General features: G+C 54.1%; 1 protein-coding gene across 1 annotated transcript in view; it reads left to right on the forward strand.

The window, feature by feature from the left end:
• The window catches only part of LOC124795759 (trichohyalin-like), a 116621-nt gene that overhangs the window by 10791 nt on the left and 85084 nt on the right, over nt 1-20746 (forward strand). Inside the window, exons 2-3 of the mRNA XM_047259842.1 lie at nt 4024-7699; nt 9076-10175. Coding sequence (XP_047115798.1) covers nt 4024-7699; nt 9076-10175 — 4776 coding nt within the window. The remainder of the gene's footprint in view (nt 1-4023; nt 7700-9075; nt 10176-20746) is intronic.

The following is a 20746-nucleotide window of genomic DNA, read 5'->3' on the forward strand; positions in this document are numbered from 1 at the left end:
GGAGAGGCAGGCAGGCAGGCAGGCAGGCAGGCAGACAGAGAAAGGGAGAGGCAGGCAGGCAGGCAGGCAGGCAGGCAGACAGAGAAAGGGAGAGGCAGGCAGGCAGGCAGGCAGGCAGGCAGACAGAGAAAGGGAGAGGCAGGCAGGCAGGCAGGCAGGCAGGCAGACAGAGAAAGGGAGAGGCAGGCAGGCAGGCAGGCAGGCAGGCAGACAGAGAAAGGGAGAGGCAGGCAGGCAGGCAGGCAGGCAGGCAGACAGAGAAAGGGAGAGGCAGGCAGGCAGGCAGGCAGGCAGGCAGACAGAGAAAGGGAGAGGCAGGCAGGCAGGCAGGCAGGCAGGCAGACAGAGAAAGGGAGAGGCAGGCAGGCAGGCAGGCAGGCAGGCAGACAGAGAAAGGGAGAGGCAGGCAGGCAGGCAGGCAGGCAGGCAGACAGAGAAAGGGAGAGGCAGGCAGGCAGGCAGGCAGGCAGGCAGACAGAGAAAGGGAGAGGCAGGCAGGCAGGCAGGCAGGCAGGCAGACAGAGAAAGGGAGAGGCAGGCAGGCAGGCAGGCAGGCAGGCAGACAGAGAAAGGGAGAGGCAGGCAGGCAGGCAGGCAGGCAGGCAGACAGAGAAAGGGAGAGGCAGGCAGGCAGGCAGGCAGGCAGGCAGACAGAGAAAGGGAGAGGCAGGCAGGCAGGCAGGCAGGCAGGCAGACAGAGAAAGGGAGAGGCAGGCAGGCAGGCAGGCAGGCAGGCAGACAGAGAAAGGGAGAGGCAGGCAGGCAGGCAGGCAGGCAGGCAGACAGAGAAAGGGAGAGGCAGGCAGGCAGGCAGGCAGGCAGGCAGACAGAGAAAGGGAGAGGCAGGCAGGCAGGCAGGCAGGCAGGCAGACAGAGAAAGGGAGAGGCAGGCAGGCAGGCAGGCAGGCAGGCAGACAGAGAAAGGGAGAGGCAGGCAGGCAGGCAGGCAGGCAGGCAGAGAAAGGGAGAGGCAGGCAGGCAGGCAGGCAGGCAGACAGAGAAAGGGAGAGGCAGGCAGGCAGGCAGGCAGGCAGACAGAGAAAGGGAGAGGCAGGCAGGCAGGCAGGCAGGCAGACAGAGAAAGGGAGAGGCAGGCAGGCAGGCAGGCAGGCAGACAGAGAAAGGGAGAGGCAGGCAGGCAGGCAGGCAGACAGAGAAAGGGAGAGGCAGGCAGGCAGGCAGGCAGGCAGGCAGGCAGACAGAGAAAGGGAGAGGCAGGCAGGCAGGCAGGCAGGCAGACAGAGAAAGGGAGAGGCAGGCAGGCAGGCAGGCAGGCAGACAGAGAAAGGGAGAGGCAGGCAGGCAGGCAGGCAGGCAGACAGAGAAAGGGAGAGGCAGGCAGGCAGGCAGGCAGGCAGACAGAGAAAGGGAGAGGCAGGCAGGCAGGCAGGCAGGCAGACAGAGAAAGGGAGAGGCAGGCAGGCAGGCAGGCAGGCAGACAGAGAAAGGGAGAGGCAGGCAGGCAGGCAGGCAGGCAGACAGAGAAAGGGAGAGGCAGGCAGGCAGGCAGGCAGGCAGACAGAGAAAGGGAGAGGCAGGCAGGCAGGCAGGCAGGCAGACAGAGAAAGGGAGAGGCAGGCAGGCAGGCAGGCAGGCAGACAGAGAAAGGGAGAGGCAGGCAGGCAGGCAGGCAGGCAGACAGAGAAAGGGAGAGGCAGGCAGGCAGGCAGGCAGGCAGACAGAGAAAGGGAGAGGCAGGCAGGCAGGCAGGCAGGCAGACAGAGAAAGGGAGAGGCAGGCAGGCAGGCAGGCAGGCAGACAGAGAAAGGGAGAGGCAGGCAGGCAGGCAGGCAGGCAGACAGAGAAAGGGAGAGGCAGGCAGGCAGGCAGGCAGGCAGACAGAGAAAGGGAGAGGCAGGCAGGCAGGCAGGCAGGCAGACAGAGAAAGGGAGAGGCAGGCAGGCAGGCAGGCAGGCAGACAGAGAAAGGGAGAGGCAGGCAGGCAGGCAGGCAGGCAGACAGAGAAAGGGAGAGGCAGGCAGGCAGGCAGGCAGGCAGACAGAGAAAGGGAGAGGCAGGCAGGCAGGCAGGCAGGCAGACAGAGAAAGGGAGAGGCAGGCAGGCAGGCAGGCAGGCAGACAGAGAAAGGGAGAGGCAGGCAGGCAGGCAGGCAGGCAGACAGAGAAAGGGAGAGGCAGGCAGGCAGGCAGGCAGGCAGACAGAGAAAGGGAGAGGCAGGCAGGCAGGCAGGCAGGCAGACAGAGAAAGGGAGAGGCAGGCAGGCAGGCAGGCAGGCAGACAGAGAAAGGGAGAGGCAGGCAGGCAGGCAGACAGAGAAAGGGAGAGGCAGGCAGGCAGGCAGACAGAGAAAGGGAGAGGCAGGCAGGCAGGCAGACAGAGAAAGGGAGAGGCAGGCAGGCAGAGCAGACAGAGAAAGGGAGAGGCAGGCAGGCAGGCAGACAGAGAAAGGGAGAGGCAGGCAGGCAGGCAGACAGAGAAAGGGAGAGGCAGGCAGGCAGGCAGACAGAGAAAGGGAGAGGCAGGCAGGCAGGCAGACAGAGAAAGGGAGAGGCAGGCAGGCAGGCAGACAGAGAAAGGGAGAGGCAGGCAGGCAGGCAGACAGAGAAAGGGAGAGGCAGGCAGGCAGGCAGACAGAGAAAGGGAGAGGCAGGCAGGCAGGCAGACAGAGAAAGGGAGAGGCAGGCAGGCAGGCAGACAGAGAAAGGGAGAGGCAGGCAGGCAGGCAGACAGAGAAAGGGAGAGGCAGGCAGGCAGGCAGACAGAGAAAGGGAGAGGCAGGCAGGCAGGCAGACAGAGAAAGGGAGAGGCAGGCAGGCAGGCAGACAGAGAAAGGGAGAGGCAGGCAGGCAGGCAGACAGAGAAAGGGAGAGGCAGGCAGGCAGGCAGACAGAGAAAGGGAGAGGCAGGCAGGCAGGCAGACAGAGAAAGGGAGAGGCAGGCAGGCAGGCAGACAGAGAAAGGGAGAGGCAGGCAGGCAGGCAGACAGAGAAAGGGAGAGGCAGGCAGGCAGGCAGACAGAGAAAGGGAGAGGCAGGCAGGCAGGCAGACAGAGAAAGGGAGAGGCAGGCAGGCAGGCAGACAGAGAAAGGGAGAGGCAGGCAGGCAGGCAGACAGAGAAAGGGAGAGGCAGGCAGGCAGGCAGACAGAGAAAGGGAGAGGCAGGCAGGCAGGCAGACAGAGAAAGGGAGAGGCAGGCAGGCAGGCAGACAGAGAAAGGGAGAGGCAGGCAGGCAGGCAGACAGAGAAAGGGAGAGGCAGGCAGGCAGGCAGACAGAGAAAGGGAGAGGCAGGCAGGCAGGCAGACAGAGAAAGGGAGAGGCAGGCAGGCAGGCAGACAGAGAAAGGGAGAGGCAGGCAGGCAGGCAGACAGAGAAAGGGAGAGGCAGGCAGGCAGGCAGACAGAGAAAGGGAGAGGCAGGCAGGCAGGCAGACAGAGAAAGGGAGAGGCAGGCAGGCAGGCAGACAGAGAAAGGGAGAGGCAGGCAGGCAGGCAGACAGAGAAAGGGAGAGGCAGGCAGGCAGGCAGACAGAGAAAGGGAGAGGCAGGCAGGCAGGCAGACAGAGAAAGGGAGAGGCAGGCAGGCAGGCAGACAGAGAAAGGGAGAGGCAGGCAGGCAGGCAGACAGAGAAAGGGAGAGGCAGGCAGGCAGGCAGACAGAGAAAGGGAGAGGCAGGCAGGCAGGCAGACAGAGAAAGGGAGAGGCAGGCAGGCAGGCAGACAGAGAAAGGGAGAGGCAGGCAGGCAGGCAGACAGAGAAAGGGAGAGGCAGGCAGGCAGGCAGACAGAGAAAGGGAGAGGCAGGCAGGCAGGCAGACAGAGAAAGGGAGAGGCAGGCAGGCAGGCAGACAGAGAAAGGGAGAGGCAGGCAGGCAGGCAGACAGAGAAAGGGAGAGGCAGGCAGGCAGGCAGACAGAGAAAGGGAGAGGCAGGCAGGCAGGCAGACAGAGAAAGGGAGAGGCAGGCAGGCAGGCAGACAGAGAAAGGGAGAGGCAGGCAGGCAGGCAGACAGAGAAAGGGAGAGGCAGGCAGGCAGGCAGACAGAGAAAGGGAGAGGCAGGCAGGCAGGCAGACAGAGAAAGGGAGAGGCAGGCAGACAGAGAAAGGGAGAGGCAGGCAGACAGAGAAAGGGAGAGGCAGGCAGACAGAGAAAGGGAGAGGCAGGCAGACAGAGAAAGGGAGAGGCAGGCAGACAGAGAAAGGGAGAGGCAGGCAGACAGAGAAAGGGAGAGGCAGGCAGACAGAGAAAGGGAGAGGCAGGCAGACAGAGAAAGGGAGAGGCAGGCAGACAGAGAAAGGGAGAGGCAGGCAGACAGAGAAAGGGAGAGGCAGGCAGACAGAGAAAGGGAGAGGCAGGCAGACAGAGAAAGGGAGAGGCAGGCAGACAGAGAAAGGGAGAGGCAGGCAGACAGAGAAAGGGAGAGGCAGGCAGACAGAGAAAGGGAGAGGCAGGCAGACAGAGAAAGGGAGAGGCAGGCAGACAGAGAAAGGGAGAGGCAGGCAGACAGAGAAAGGGAGAGGCAGGCAGACAGAGAAAGGGAGAGGCAGGCAGACAGAGAAAGGGAGAGGCAGGCAGACAGAGAAAGGGAGAGGCAGGCAGACAGAGAAAGGGAGAGGCAGGCAGACAGAGAAAGGGAGAGGCAGGCAGACAGAGAAAGGGAGAGGCAGGCAGACAGAGAAAGGGAGAGGCAGGCAGACAGAGAAAGGGAGAGGCAGGCAGACAGAGAAAGGGAGAGGCAGGCAGACAGAGAAAGGGAGAGGCAGGCAGACAGAGAAAGGGAGAGGCAGGCAGACAGAGAAAGGGAGAGGCAGGCAGACAGAGAAAGGGAGAGGCAGGCAGACAGAGAAAGGGAGAGGCAGGCAGACAGAGAAAGGGAGAGGCAGGCAGACAGAGAAAGGGAGAGGCAGGCAGACAGAGAAAGGGAGAGGCAGGCAGACAGAGAAAGGGAGAGGCAGGCAGACAGAGAAAGGGAGAGGCAGGCAGACAGAGAAAGGGAGAGGCAGGCAGACAGAGAAAGGGAGAGGCAGGCAGACAGAGAAAGGGAGAGGCAGGCAGACAGAGAAAGGGAGAGGCAGGCAGACAGAGAAAGGGAGAGGCAGGCAGACAGAGAAAGGGAGAGGCAGGCAGACAGAGAAAGGGAGAGGCAGGCAGACAGAGAAAGGGAGAGGCAGGCAGACAGAGAAAGGGAGAGGCAGGCAGACAGAGAAAGGGAGAGGCAGGCAGACAGAGAAAGGGAGAGGCAGGCAGACAGAGAAAGGGAGAGGCAGGCAGACAGAGAAAGGGAGAGGCAGGCAGACAGAGAAAGGGAGAGGCAGGCAGACAGAGAAAGGGAGAGGCAGGCAGACAGAGAAAGGGAGAGGCAGGCAGACAGAGAAAGGGAGAGGCAGGCAGACAGAGAAAGGGAGAGGCAGGCAGACAGAGAAAGGGAGAGGCAGGCAGACAGAGAAAGGGAGAGGCAGGCAGACAGAGAAAGGGAGAGGCAGGCAGACAGAGAAAGGGAGAGGCAGGCAGACAGAGAAAGGGAGAGGCAGGCAGACAGAGAAAGGGAGAGGCAGGCAGACAGAGAAAGGGAGAGGCAGGCAGACAGAGAAAGGGAGAGGCAGGCAGACAGAGAAAGGGAGAGGCAGGCAGACAGAGAAAGGGAGAGGCAGGCAGACAGAGAAAGGGAGAGGCAGGCAGACAGAGAAAGGGAGAGGCAGGCAGACAGAGAAAGGGAGAGGCAGGCAGACAGAGAAAGGGAGAGGCAGGCAGACAGAGAAAGGGAGAGGCAGGCAGACAGAGAAAGGGAGAGGCAGGCAGACAGAGAAAGGGAGAGGCAGGCAGACAGAGAAAGGGAGAGGCAGGCAGACAGAGAAAGGGAGAGGCAGGCAGACAGAGAAAGGGAGAGGCAGGCAGACAGAGAAAGGGAGAGGCAGGCAGACAGAGAAAGGGAGAGGCAGGCAGACAGAGAAAGGGAGAGGCAGGCAGACAGAGAAAGGGAGAGGCAGGCAGACAGAGAAAGGGAGAGGCAGGCAGACAGAGAAAGGGAGAGGCAGGCAGACAGAGAAAGGGAGAGGCAGGCAGACAGAGAAAGGGAGAGGCAGGCAGACAGAGAAAGGGAGAGGCAGGCAGACAGAGAAAGGGAGAGGCAGGCAGACAGAGAAAGGGAGAGGCAGGCAGACAGAGAAAGGGAGAGGCAGGCAGACAGAGAAAGGGAGAGGCAGGCAGACAGAGAAAGGGAGAGGCAGGCAGACAGAGAAAGGGAGAGGCAGGCAGACAGAGAAAGGGAGAGGCAGGCAGACAGAGAAAGGGAGAGGCAGGCAGACAGAGAAAGGGAGAGGCAGGCAGACAGAGAAAGGGAGAGGCAGGCAGACAGAGAAAGGGAGAGGCAGGCAGACAGAGAAAGGGAGAGGCAGGCAGACAGAGAAAGGGAGAGGCAGGCAGACAGAGAAAGGGAGAGGCAGGCAGACAGAGAAAGGGAGAGGCAGGCAGACAGAGAAAGGGAGAGGCAGGCAGACAGAGAAAGGGAGAGGCAGGCAGACAGAGAAAGGGAGAGGCAGGCAGACAGAGAAAGGGAGAGGCAGGCAGACAGAGAAAGGGAGAGGCAGGCAGACAGAGAAAGGGAGAGGCAGGCAGACAGAGAAAGGGAGAGGCAGGCAGACAGAGAAAGGGAGAGGCAGGCAGACAGAGAAAGGGAGAGGCAGGCAGACAGAGAAAGGGAGAGGCAGGCAGACAGAGAAAGGGAGAGGCAGGCAGACAGAGAAAGGGAGAGGCAGGCAGACAGAGAAAGGGAGAGGCAGGCAGACAGAGAAAGGGAGAGGCAGGCAGACAGAGAAAGGGAGAGGCAGGCAGACAGAGAAAGGGAGAGGCAGGCAGACAGAGAAAGGGAGAGGCAGGCAGACAGAGAAAGGGAGAGGCAGGCAGACAGAGAAAGGGAGAGGCAGGCAGACAGAGAAAGGGAGAGGCAGGCAGACAGAGAAAGGGAGAGGCAGGCAGACAGAGAAAGGGAGAGGCAGGCAGACAGAGAAAGGGAGAGGCAGGCAGACAGAGAAAGGGAGAGGCAGGCAGACAGAGAAAGGGAGAGGCAGGCAGACAGAGAAAGGGAGAGGCAGGCAGACAGAGAAAGGGAGAGGCAGGCAGACAGAGAAAGGGAGAGGCAGGCAGACAGAGAAAGGGAGAGGCAGGCAGACAGAGAAAGGGAGAGGCAGGCAGACAGAGAAAGGGAGAGGCAGGCAGACAGAGAAAGGGAGAGGCAGGCAGACAGAGAAAGGGAGAGGCAGGCAGACAGAGAAAGGGAGAGGCAGGCAGACAGAGAAAGGGAGAGGCAGGCAGACAGAGAAAGGGAGAGGCAGGCAGACAGAGAAAGGGAGAGGCAGGCAGACAGAGAAAGGGAGAGGCAGGCAGACAGAGAAAGGGAGAGGCAGGCAGACAGAGAAAGGGAGAGGCAGGCAGACAGAGAAAGGGAGAGGCAGGCAGACAGAGAAAGGGAGAGGCAGGCAGACAGAGAAAGGGAGAGGCAGGCAGACAGAGAAAGGGAGAGGCAGGCAGACAGAGAAAGGGAGAGGCAGGCAGACAGAGAAAGGGAGAGGCAGGCAGACAGAGAAAGGGAGAGGCAGGCAGACAGAGAAAGGGAGAGGCAGGCAGACAGAGAAAGGGAGAGGCAGGCAGACAGAGAAAGGGAGAGGCAGGCAGACAGAGAAAGGGAGAGGCAGGCAGACAGAGAAAGGGAGAGGCAGGCAGACAGAGAAAGGGAGAGGCAGGCAGGCAGACAGAGAAAGGGAGAGGCAGGCAGGCAGACAGAGAAAGGGAGAGGCAGGCAGGCAGACAGAGAAAGGGAGAGGCAGGCAGGCAGACAGAGAAAGGGAGAGGCAGGCAGGCAGACAGAGAAAGGGAGAGGCAGGCAGGCAGACAGAGAAAGGGAGAGGCAGGCAGGCAGACAGAGAAAGGGAGAGGCAGGCAGGCAGACAGAGAAAGGGAGAGGCAGGCAGGCAGACAGAGAAAGGGAGAGGCAGGCAGGCAGACAGAGAAAGGGAGAGGCAGGCAGGCAGACAGAGAAAGGGAGAGGCAGGCAGGCAGACAGAGAAAGGGAGAGGCAGGCAGGCAGACAGAGAAAGGGAGAGGCAGGCAGGCAGACAGAGAAAGGGAGAGGCAGGCAGGCAGACAGAGAAAGGGAGAGGCAGGCAGGCAGACAGAGAAAGGGAGAGGCAGGCAGGCAGACAGAGAAAGGGAGAGGCAGGCAGGCAGACAGAGAAAGGGAGAGGCAGGCAGGCAGACAGAGAAAGGGAGAGGCAGGCAGGCAGACAGAGAAAGGGAGAGGCAGGCAGGCAGACAGAGAAAGGGAGAGGCAGGCAGGCAGACAGAGAAAGGGAGAGGCAGGCAGGCAGACAGAGAAAGGGAGAGGCAGGCAGGCAGACAGAGAAAGGGAGAGGCAGGCAGGCAGACAGAGAAAGGGAGAGGCAGGCAGGCAGACAGAGAAAGGGAGAGGCAGGCAGGCAGACAGAGAAAGGGAGAGGCAGGCAGGCAGACAGAGAAAGGGAGAGGCAGGCAGGCAGACAGAGAAAGGGAGAGGCAGGCAGGCAGACAGAGAAAGGGAGAGGCAGGCAGGCAGACAGAGAAAGGGAGAGGCAGGCAGGCAGACAGAGAAAGGGAGAGGCAGGCAGGCAGACAGAGAAAGGGAGAGGCAGGCAGGCAGACAGAGAAAGGGAGAGGCAGGCAGGCAGACAGAGAAAGGGAGAGGCAGGCAGGCAGACAGAGAAAGGGAGAGGCAGGCAGGCAGACAGAGAAAGGGAGAGGCAGGCAGGCAGACAGAGAAAGGGAGAGGCAGGCAGGCAGACAGAGAAAGGGAGAGGCAGGCAGGCAGACAGAGAAAGGGAGAGGCAGGCAGGCAGACAGAGAAAGGGAGAGGCAGGCAGGCAGACAGAGAAAGGGAGAGGCAGGCAGGCAGACAGAGAAAGGGAGAGGCAGGCAGGCAGACAGAGAAAGGGAGAGGCAGGCAGGCAGACAGAGAAAGGGAGAGGCAGGCAGGCAGACAGAGAAAGGGAGAGGCAGGCAGGCAGACAGAGAAAGGGAGAGGCAGGCAGGCAGACAGAGAAAGGGAGAGGCAGGCAGGCAGACAGAGAAAGGGAGAGGCAGGCAGGCAGACAGAGAAAGGGAGAGGCAGGCAGACAGAGAAAGGGAGAGGCAGGCAGACAGAGAAAGGGAGAGGCAGGCAGACAGAGAAAGGGAGAGGCAGGCAGACAGAGAAAGGGAGAGGCAGGCAGACAGAGAAAGGGAGAGGCAGGCAGACAGAGAAAGGGAGAGGCAGGCAGACAGAGAAAGGGAGAGGCAGGCAGACAGAGAAAGGGAGAGGCAGGCAGACAGAGAAAGGGAGAGGCAGGCAGACAGAGAAAGGGAGAGGCAGGCAGACAGAGAAAGGGAGAGGCAGGCAGACAGAGAAAGGGAGAGGCAGGCAGACAGAGAAAGGGAGAGGCAGGCAGACAGAGAAAGGGAGAGGCAGGCAGACAGAGAAAGGGAGAGGCAGGCAGACAGAGAAAGGGAGAGGCAGGCAGACAGAGAAAGGGAGAGGCAGGCAGACAGAGAAAGGGAGAGGCAGGCAGACAGAGAAAGGGAGAGGCAGGCAGACAGAGAAAGGGAGAGGCAGGCAGACAGAGAAAGGGAGAGGCAGGCAGACAGAGAAAGGGAGAGGCAGGCAGACAGAGAAAGGGAGAGGCAGGCAGACAGAGAAAGGGAGAGGCAGGCAGACAGAGAAAGGGAGAGGCAGGCAGACAGAGAAAGGGAGAGGCAGGCAGACAGAGAAAGGGAGAGGCAGGCAGACAGAGAAAGGGAGAGGCAGGCAGACAGAGAAAGGGAGAGGCAGGCAGACAGAGAAAGGGAGAGGCAGGCAGACAGAGAAAGGGAGAGGCAGGCAGACAGAGAAAGGGAGAGGCAGGCAGACAGAGAAAGGGAGAGGCAGGCAGACAGAGAAAGGGAGAGGCAGGCAGACAGAGAAAGGGAGAGGCAGGCAGACAGAGAAAGGGAGAGGCAGGCAGACAGAGAAAGGGAGAGGCAGGCAGACAGAGAAAGGGAGAGGCAGGCAGACAGAGAAAGGGAGAGGCAGGCAGACAGAGAAAGGGAGAGGCAGGCAGACAGAGAAAGGGAGAGGCAGGCAGACAGAGAAAGGGAGAGGCAGGCAGACAGAGAAAGGGAGAGGCAGGCAGACAGAGAAAGGGAGAGGCAGGCAGACAGAGAAAGGGAGAGGCAGGCAGACAGAGAAAGGGAGAGACAGACAGAGAAAGGGAGAGACAGACAGAGAAAGGGAGAGACAGACAGAGAAAGGGAGAGACAGACAGAGAAAGGGAGAGACAGACAGAGAAAGGGAGAGACAGACAGAGAAAGGGAGAGACAGACAGAGAAAGGGAGAGACAGACAGAGAAAGGGAGAGACAGACAGAGAAAGGGAGAGACAGACAGAGAAAGGGAGAGACAGACAGAGAAAGGGAGAGACAGACAGAGAAAGGGAGAGACAGACAGAGAAAGGGAGAGACAGAGAAAGGGAGAGACAGACAGAGAAAGGGAGAGACAGAGAAAGGGAGAGACAGACAGAGAAAGGGAGAGACAGACAGAGAAAGGGAGAGACAGACAGAGAAAGGGAGAGACAGACAGAGAAAGGGAGAGACAGACAGAGAAAGGGAGAGACAGACAGAGAAAGGGAGAGACAGACAGAGAAAGGGAGAGACAGACAGAGAAAGGGAGAGACAGACAGAGAAAGGGAGAGACAGACAGAGAAAGGGAGAGACAGACAGAGAAAGGGAGAGACAGACAGAGAAAGGGAGAGACACAGAGAAAGGGAGAGACACAGAGAAAGGGAGAGACATAGAGAAAGGGAGAGACATAGAGAAAGGGAGAGACATAGAGAAAGGGAAAGAAAGAAGAGGGGTCTCAAATGCCGTAGTGGAGAAAGGGTAAAGAGAAGAGGTAAGGAAAAGAGAAGGACAAAGGGAGGATGAAGACTTACAAGCAGAAAAAAGCGAAGAATGTGTTACATTTTTGAGCGTCCGTCTCCGGACGTAGGCACAAAGCATACTCCCAGAGGGGGAAAAAGGGAAGGAAAGAGACAGTGATGAGGGGGGGGGGGCGAAGATGGAGGATGGGGAAGGATGCGGAAAAGGAAGGTATGCAGCCTGGAAAGGAAGGAAGGCCACATTAGCTCGGGGTCCCGTGCTCGCTACTCACGTATTCACAAAGGGGTTGTGGACCCCCTGGGGGGTGAATCCTTTGTCAAATTGCCGATGACTGGAAAGGGTACTGCGAGAAGGCCAAGCAACTGGAGGCGCGACGGTGTCGAACTCTCAGACAAAGATTATACCGTTATTGCTGAATCAGACAGTAGCAACAATAATGCATCATGCACGAACTAAGTATTTCAGGAGTGATTTATGTGAACATACAATTCAGCATTACACATGTGGATAAATGCTCAAAGTTTTACTGTATTTTTGTTGTGAAAATGTGAGTTTTACTACTGCGTCTTTAATTCTGTAATGTCTGAGAACTGATACAGAGTTAGTAGCCATAAGCACTATCATTGAACACTAAATTGTCAATTTCTGTCCCACGAATCTTGCTAACTGTTATTACGCTGATCTCAGTTTCTCCTTTCGTAGAGATGCAAAACATTGCAGCTGACAGCGGTTACGGCGGCGGCTAATAGATGACTGTCAGCGCTGCCTAAAGCCGTCGGCACACTGACCGTATTGTCTAACGTTAACGTTGAGCGTACCAAGTTCAACGTGCTGCTGAACGCTCAGGAACGATGCGACTTGTGCATACGGTACGTGGGACCCAACGTGGTATACGCGATCGCAACGCACACCAGCTGCAGTTGAGGGATGTTTCTAGTTCGTAAATCACACTATTTACTCAACTGGCGCACGTAAAATTCCCACGTTACCTCTATTAAAACGCAAGGAAAGTACCATGTCCAATCAACAAGGACAGAGATTTATAGAAGTTCCATTACAAACAGTGCAGAACAAATTTGAAATACTTCTCCACATGAGAAACATTTCATCATTCCCACATTTTAGTAAAAAGAAAGGTCAGCCTTACTTTATCACTGTTCCTGGCCAGTAGCAGAATCTTTGCAACATGTAAATTATGAAGCGTAAAAGAAAAATGAGCAAAATATTGTTATACAAGTAGCACAAGCTGTCCTTTGGATTAAGCCAATCGAACAAGGTCACCTCTCAAAAAAGGTGTACTTTTATTCACATATCAACTATTGTAGTATATACTTACATTAAACTAATAAAGAATCAGAACCTAATAAATACGCGAATGTCAGGAAAAAATTGGGAAGTGTAAAGTCGCGAACCTCCGCCCCAACAAACAACACACGACAGTGACACTACTAATTACGCTAAACCAATACCACAGCGCTTGTATCTATTCATATTTTGCACCTTTCTGAAAACCTTAATCGTAGATATGTTACGAATTGAAATTTAATTATAACAAATTGTACCAAAAACAATGCGTTTTGGGTGGATCTTCAGTGTGTCGCTGCTTTCAAATAGCCTTTTCTCATAATACGCAAGTTACAATAATTCTTTTGTAACGAATATGATGTTTCTCATTATTTTATTGGAACAAATCACACAACTAACAACGGATTTTCCAGTGATTCTCACTTTGCTGGTGTTCAGAAACGGCAAATATACACACAGGCTTGAAATGAATGCCAAAATGGCGCCTCACAACTCTGTACTGAAGGGAGACGGTGTGCGTGTGACTTAGGTGGCGTTGTGCCATCTCATTGGTCAACACTCAGACGCACGCTCGCTCAGAATATCTGACATGCCAGATATTGCTCTGCACGTTCGGAAAGACGCCCGAATGTGCTGCTCCACGCTATGACGTCAGAAACTCGGCACGCTCAACGCTCGTATGCACGGTCCGTGTGCCGACGCCATTAGGCACGAATTGTAAACGAACGTGTGTTGCCTGCACGTTACGTTGGCGCAGACTGTTCACCCCGCACTACCCCTCACCCCTGAACAGACAAAGTGCTGAGAGAGTGATCCTTGTTCCGCTCCTCGCACTCCTCTCAGAATTCGCTATTCTGCTTGTGAACAAATTGGTTATTTGTTTCTGTGTAGTAGATGCAGACATCTAAATTTTGTACTCTGGATCAATATAATTTGACGGTGTTAAATCTGAAGGTCGATACATTCTGAAGATCTTTTGTGTTATGCTCCTTGCGCTTTCTTGAAGTATCTTACTCCAGGAAATATTGCCAGGGAACGCTGGCACAGCGTTTACGGCCCCCATACCAGACGCGACCCTCAGCATTGCTTCCGCCATTACCTCTCCTACACGACTGAACTAACAGAAGTTCTCCTGCGTATCTTTCTGAACCAGCATTCTACGAAGAACGAGTATATCTGAGAAATGGCTTAGCCAAAGCCCAGGCGATTTGTTCCACGCAGTAAAGCTGTAAGTGGAAAGGCTATTGTGGGGCAGGGTGTGTGTGTGGGGGGGGGATGATGGAATGTCTTTGGTAGACTTGAGTCTAAGGTGTTTCCCCTCAAAATGAAAGGTTCCAAGTATTCTGGTCCGACAGTTTTAATCTGCCAGAAAGTTTCAAAACAACGCACGATCCACTTAAGGGCGAATTCAGTCTGAGTACCTATCAATGACTGGCATGAACTACTCACTGCTTCTCAATATTTCTTTTCGTATGTAGAAATGGAAGTCTGAGCGTGTCGTGTTTAAGAGGTTCCAACGGTTCAATAAATCTAACTCCAATTACATGAGTGGAAACGCTGGATCTACAGTGTAGTGCCCTTTTTTTACTGATTGCACCTCTGTTGCTACATCGAGTTCATTTTAACGAATCTGTTTGATGTCCTTGTGATCGGATAGGCCACGATCATCTACATCCATTACTTCTATTCCTACACCTTTGGAGAACCTCTTACTCTAAAACCAATGGTGCAAACTTTAGTAACAATGAAGTATTATCAGCCAAATCACTAAGGCAACTCCTTGTGGTTAGAAGGGAATTCAGCTGTGTCGCGTATTGATTTTCATGCTCTGAACTATGTTCGTGTTTGGTTTTATATTGTCATTCATATCGGCTATTTACCGATCACAGTACCTATCAACAGTACCGTCGGTTCTAAAGAGCCTGGTCGTTCCTACAGTGTCTAGATCGGTGTAACTACCATGCAATTCGTAAGTGCCTTGGAGAGGGTTCATCGAATAATTTTCACGTTATTTCTCTACCGTTCCATACAAGCGTTGTACGGTGAAAAAGAAATGCTTCAGTACGAGCTCTGATGTATTGCAATAGGGTGTACTTCTTGCTATGTATGTGGGTCTCAAATTGTTTTCGCATTCGGAGAACATTGGATACAGAAATTTCGCGAAAAAATCTCTTCGCAACGAGAAACGCCCTTGTTTTAATGATTGCACCCCTACCTCTTTATGATACACCCCCGTATGTCGCCAGTTATACAGAAAGAGCTGCCCTTTTAACTTTTTTCGGTATCCAACATCAGTTTTATTTGGTAAGCGTCACATACCATACAGCAGTATTTAGTAAGAGACTGATAAGCAAGGTGTATGCAACCTCTATAGTACGTATGTTGCATCTTTTAAGGGTTCTGCCAATAAAAGATCTTCCTAAACCGTTTACGCGAGCAGCTGACAACCTATAATAATTCCTCGGGCAGTGCGAGGAATCACGTCAGCTATTACGAACCGTGACCTTTCGGAGAGGAAATCGGGAATTCAGCAGCACAGTTGAAGCTATTCTCCGTAAGCAATCAATTTGATTAGAATCCGCTTATAAGGGACGATATCTAAAGCCTTTTGGCAATCGAAAATACCACTGTAAGGCAGCAGGTGGCTCCAGCACAGTGAATACAATTCTGAATAGTCTGATATTGCTACAGTGTGTATTTTGAGATTAGCATTGCGGGATGCGAAATGCCAAATGTGCTAGTGGATACATTCATTTCGACAACTGCGGAACCCATTGGACACATCTGCTTTGTAATGCTTCGAAGTGTTCCCAGTTTCTACGTTCAGTGGATTCACTCAATCCTGCTTACAGCAGGTGCAACTGTTGAATTGCCAAAATCACTACCAGTCCTAACACGGAATAAACATTAATTATAAACAAATTATTACGGTACTTACACCCCATTTACAACGCTATATTGATTTGCCATTTCATTTTCTAATTATTTACGGTGAATGGTCAGGACCGAAGGCCAGACGATCAACGTATTTGATATACGCCTCAGTGAACCTATCGATCAGAGTTCTGCGGGTCCGGTGCTCACGACGGCTCGTTTTTCAAGCGGAGTCTTCTCCATATCGGTTCGCTTACCAAGTAGTTACCATTTGCAGTCTATGATCGGTTCAGTTAGACCAGAAAATCCAGTTCATTCCATGTAAATGCAGCCGCACCATTATGGAGCCACCACCAGCTTTCACAGTGCCTTGTGGATACCGCCACACACTGACCCTACTACCAGCTCTTACGCACTGAAATCTGGACTAATCCGAGTAGGTCGCGGTCTTAGTCTTCTCGGATCCAGCCGTTATATTTACGAGCCCAGAGTAGCGCTGCAGGCGATGTCGTGCTGTTAGCAAAGGCATTCGCTTCGGTTGTCTGTCGTCATAGCGTCAGTGCGAAATTTCGCTGCACAGTCCCTTTTGTTTTGGTTTTAGGGCGCAAAACTGCTATGGTCATTAGTGCCCGGTCCGTGACTTAGGAAACAGTAAAAAACCGAAATTGAAAACCAGCAGCAATGGGAACGAAAGTCATTAAATTGGAGAAACTAAAAGCAGAAGGAAGGCTTAAAAATCCACTACAGAAAGGGGTTGGTTGTTCCCAAAAAAAACTTCAAATGACTGACGTCATTTCACTGGCACTAATAAACTTGAGAACGCGGTCGGCTGAGCGCGTGTCATCCGCTAAAATCGACGATATATCAGGCGATAGCTGTAGACAGGAGCGTAACGGATTAATATAGGGGCACTCAATTAAAAGGTGTCTTACCGTCCACAGCTGAGAGCAGTGGGGACAGAGTGGGGGAGGATCGCCGCTTAAAAGATGTCGATGGCTAAAAAGACAGTGCCCTATCCGGAGTCTAGTTAAAATTACCTCCTACCGACGACGCGTTCGGGAGGAAGAGGTCCAAGCACAAGGAAGAGCTTTTATGTCCCGCAATTTATTATGGGTAAGTGTCGACCAATGCGTGTGACAAATGAACAACACGTCAACATAGAACGCTCCGCAGACCGGCGAAGGGAATCGATTGAATAGTGGCCGAGGAAGAGAGACTGCAGCCTTGGCTGCAATATCGGCCACCTCATTTCCACAGATACTAACGTGTCCCGGGAGCCAGAGGAACGCCACCGAGACGCCCCCCAGGTGGAGCAAGCGCAGACAGTCCTGAATCCGGTGGACCAGAGGGTGCACAGGATAAAGAGCTTGGAGACTGAGGAGAGAGCTGAGAGAATCTGAGCAGATAACGTATTGTATCCGCTGATGGCGGCGGATGTAGTGGACAGCCTGGAGAACAGCGTAAAGCTCCGCAGTATAAACCGAACACTGGTCGGGAAGCCGAAAGTGATTTGCGGTGTCGCCAACAATATAGGCACTCCCTACACCTAACGATGTTTTCGAGCCGTCGGTTTAAATAAATGTGGCGTCCGTCATTTGCGCACATAGAGCAGCAAATGCCCGACGATAAACAAGTGAAGGGGTACCATCCTTGGGAAATCGACAAAGGTCACGGAGCAGGCAGATCCGGGGACGGAGCCAAGGCGGTGCTGTACCCCAAGTTGTCAAGAAGGTTTTAGGAAAGCGGAAGGAAAGAGTGGAGCAGTTGACGGAAGCGGACTCCCGGTGGTACTAGGGAGGAGGGGCGGCCTGCATACCCTACATCAAAGGAGGCGTCGAAAAAATGTCATGGGCTGGATTAGCAGGCATGGAAGACAGATGGCTAGCATAACGACTCAGAAGGACTGCTCGCCAATTGGACAGCGGAGGTTCAGCAGTCTCAGCATAAAGTCTTTCCACAGGGCTGCTGTAAAAAGCTCCAGATATTAAACGTAATCCACGGTGGTGGACAGAGTCAAGACGCCGAACAATAGACGGCCGAGCAGAGGAGTAGACTATGCTTCCATAGTCCAATTTTGAGCGCACTAAGGCGCGATAGAGGCGGAGAAGGACCACTCGGTCCGCTCCCCAGGAGGTACCATTCAGGACACGGAGGGTGTTGAGGGATCGCAGACAGCGAGCCGAAAGATAGGAAACGTGGGAGGACCAGCACAGTTTTCTGTCAAACATAAGACCCAAGAATTTAGCGACGTTTGAAAACGGAAGGTTGACAGGACCTAGATGTAAAGAGGGCAGAATAAACTCCTTACGCCGCCAAAAATTGACACAAACGGTCTTACTGGGAGAAAAACGGAATACGGTTTCGATGCTCCAAGAGTGGAGGCGATCGAGACATCCTTGAAAGCGTCGTTCAAGATGGCTGGTCCGTGAGAGCTGTAGTAGATCGCAAAATCGTCCACAAAGAGGGAGCCCGAGACATCAGGAAGGAGACAATCCATAATTGGATTGATGGCAATGGCAAACAGTACAATACTCCGCACGGAGCCCTGGGGTACCCCGTTTTCTTGGGAGTAAGTACGGGAGAGAGTAGTGTTCACCCGCACCCTAAACGTGCGCTCCGCCATAAATTCGCGAAGAAAAAGGGGCAGCCGACCTCGAAAGCCCCAAGAGAACAGTGTGCGGAGGATGCCCTTCCTCCAACAGGTATCGTATGCTCTCTCCAGATCAATAAATATTGCTACTGTTTGGCGTTTCCGGAGAAAATTGTTCATGATATAAGTGGAGAGAGCAACAAGATGGTCAACCGCAGAACGATGCTTCCGGAATCCACATTGCGCAGGTGTTAAAAGACTGCTGGATTCCAGCCACCACGCTAAACGGTAATTCACCATACGCTCCAAAACCTTACAGACACTACTCGTGAGAGAAATGGGGCGATAGCTAGAGGGGAGATGTTTGTCCTTTCCAGGTTTCGGAACAGGAACGACGATTGCTTCCCGCCATCGTCTGGGAAAAGTACTGTCGGTCCAAATTCTATTATAAAGGCGAAGGAGGTAACGCAGACTATGGGTTGATAAATGCAGCAACATTTGGATGTGGATACCATCTGGTCCTGGGGCGGAGGAGCGAGAAGAAGAGAGTGCATGTTGGAGTTCCCCCAAGGAGAAAACAGTATTGTAGCTTTCGCGATTTTGAGAGGAGAAAGCAAGAGGTCGCACTTCCGCTGCAAGTTTCTCACGGAGAAACGCTGGCGGGTAATTTGAAGAGCTCGAAATCTCAGGAAACTGCTGACCCAACGAGTTAGAAATTGCGACGGGGTCCACTAATGTGTCATGCGCGACAGTGAGCCCAGAGACCGGGGAGGAACTAGGCGCGCCTGAGAACCGTCGAAGCCGACTCCAAACTTCCGAGGATGCAGTGAAGGTGTGAAATGAGCTAATAAAGAATTTCCAGCTTGCCTTCTTGCTATCGCGGATGACACGACGGCATCGCGCTCGGAGCTGCTTATAGCGGATACAGTTGGCCAAAGTAGGATGGTGGCGGAAAACGCGGAGAGCACATCGCCGCTCACGTATTGCATCACGGCATGCCTCGTTCCACCAAGGAACTGGGGGGCGCCGGGGCAATTCGGAGATGCGTGGTATTGAACGTTCCGCAGCTCTAAGAATAACGTCTGTAATATGTGTGACCTCATCGTCGACGCTGGGAAAGCGACGGTCATCGAATGTCGCTAGAGACGAAAATAGTGTCCAATCGGCTTGGGAAAACTTCCAGCGTCGCGGGCGCATGTAGGGCAGTTGAGGCTGCAGTCGAAGGACACATGGAAAGTGGTCACTCGAGTGTGTATCATCAAGGGCGAACCATTCGAAGCGCCGAGCTAGCGGAACAGTACCGACCGCAAGGTCCAAATGAGATAAATTTGTCGTGGAGGCAGACAAAAATGTAGGGACCCCAGTGTTGAGGCAAACTAGATCTGCTTGGTGGAAGACGTCTAGCAATAGTGAGCCATGTGGACGAGGATGTGGAGATCCCCAAAGTGGGTGGTGGGCATTGAAGTCCCCAACCAGCAAATATGGGGGTGGAAGCTGACCAAGAAGATGAAGGCGATCAGCTCGTGCCATTGGTGTGGACGATGGAATGTATACAGTACGAAGAGAGAACGTGTATCCGGAAAGGGAAAGCCGGATGGCGACAGTTTGGAAGGAAGTGTTTAAATGGATTGGGTGATAATGGAGAGTTTCATGGAGAAGAATCATGAGTCCTCCAAGTGCTGGAGTGCCTTCAACAGAGGGGAGATCATATCGGACGGACTGAAAATGAGGGAGAACAAAGCGGTCATGGGGATGCAGCTTTGTTTCCTGAAGACAGAAGATGACTGGCGAGTAGGATCGTAAGAGGATCGACAATTCATCCCGATTGGCTCGAATACCGCGGATATTCCAGTGGATAATAGACATAGGGTGAACAGAAAAAGGAGGAATATGACCAAGGTCACTGTCAACTCAACGACTGCTCTGAGCTTGCGACCGACAGCATGGAATGGCATTCAGCCGAAGGCAGAAGATCCTGATCTATAGGTTGGTCAGGAGCAGCTCCTGCCACCAGCGATCGGCCGGTTGATCGGCCGCCAGCAGTGCGCCTCGGCGAAACAGAAGACGGCCGAGGGCGATTTGTGCCAGGTGGTGCTGTAGATGGGACACGCCTTGGCGGAGAAGGAGAGGAACTGGGTTTCTTTGTAGCCTTCTTCGATGTATGATGTTTAGAGGAAGGAGGAACCAATGGTTGGGAAGTTGCAGTACGTAAAGACTCTTCACGAGTATGCTCTTTTTTCGAAGACTTGGTGTCTGACTTTTGGGCTCGAGATTTAGCAGAACCCGATGAAGGGTGAGCCATAGAGTGGGCAGGCGAATGTGGTGAGGTTGAACGGGCGATCTTTGCGCTGGACGATCTGACGACCGTGGCACTAAAGGTGAGGTCGCAAGTCTGCGTGTCTGCCTCCATTGTTGGCCGAGGAGAAGCAAGGACAGTGCTGTATTTTCCTGTCTGAGGCACTGGGCTGTCGACTGGCGAATAATTTTCGAGCAGCAAAGGTCGACACCTTTTCCTTCACTCTGATTTCCTGGATGGGCTTTTCGTCTTTAAAAACGGGGCAATCTCCAGATGAAGCAGCGTGGTCACCCATACAGTTGATGCAGCGAGGGCTGGAGGTGGACAAGTACCCTCATGGGCATCCTTGCCACCCGTAACACATTTGGCCGTATTGGAACAGGACTGGCTGGTGTGATTGAACCGCTGACACCGATAGCATCGCGTAGGGTTTGGGACGTAAGGGCGAACGGAAATTATCTCATAGCTTGCTTTGATTTTCGATGGGAGTTGAACTTTGTCAAATGTCAAGAAGACTGTGCAGATTGGAATGATGTTCGTGTCAACCCATTTCATAACTATGAACAGCCGTTATGCCCTGGTCAGACAGGTAGTGCTGAATTCCTTCGTCCGACAATCCATCGAGGGAGCGTGTATAAACGACTCCAAGTGAGGAATTTAAAGTGCGGTGCGCTTGAACCTGGACAGGGAAGGTGTGTAGCAGTGAAGTACACAGCAATTTTTGTGCCTGGAGGGCACTGACTGTTACTAACAACAAGGTGCCATTCCGTAATCGGGAACAAGACTTTACATGACCTGCAATT

This window comes from Schistocerca piceifrons, chromosome 4, assembly GCF_021461385.2.
Source record: "Schistocerca piceifrons isolate TAMUIC-IGC-003096 chromosome 4, iqSchPice1.1, whole genome shotgun sequence".
Lineage (NCBI taxonomy): Eukaryota > Metazoa > Arthropoda > Insecta > Orthoptera > Acrididae > Schistocerca > Schistocerca piceifrons.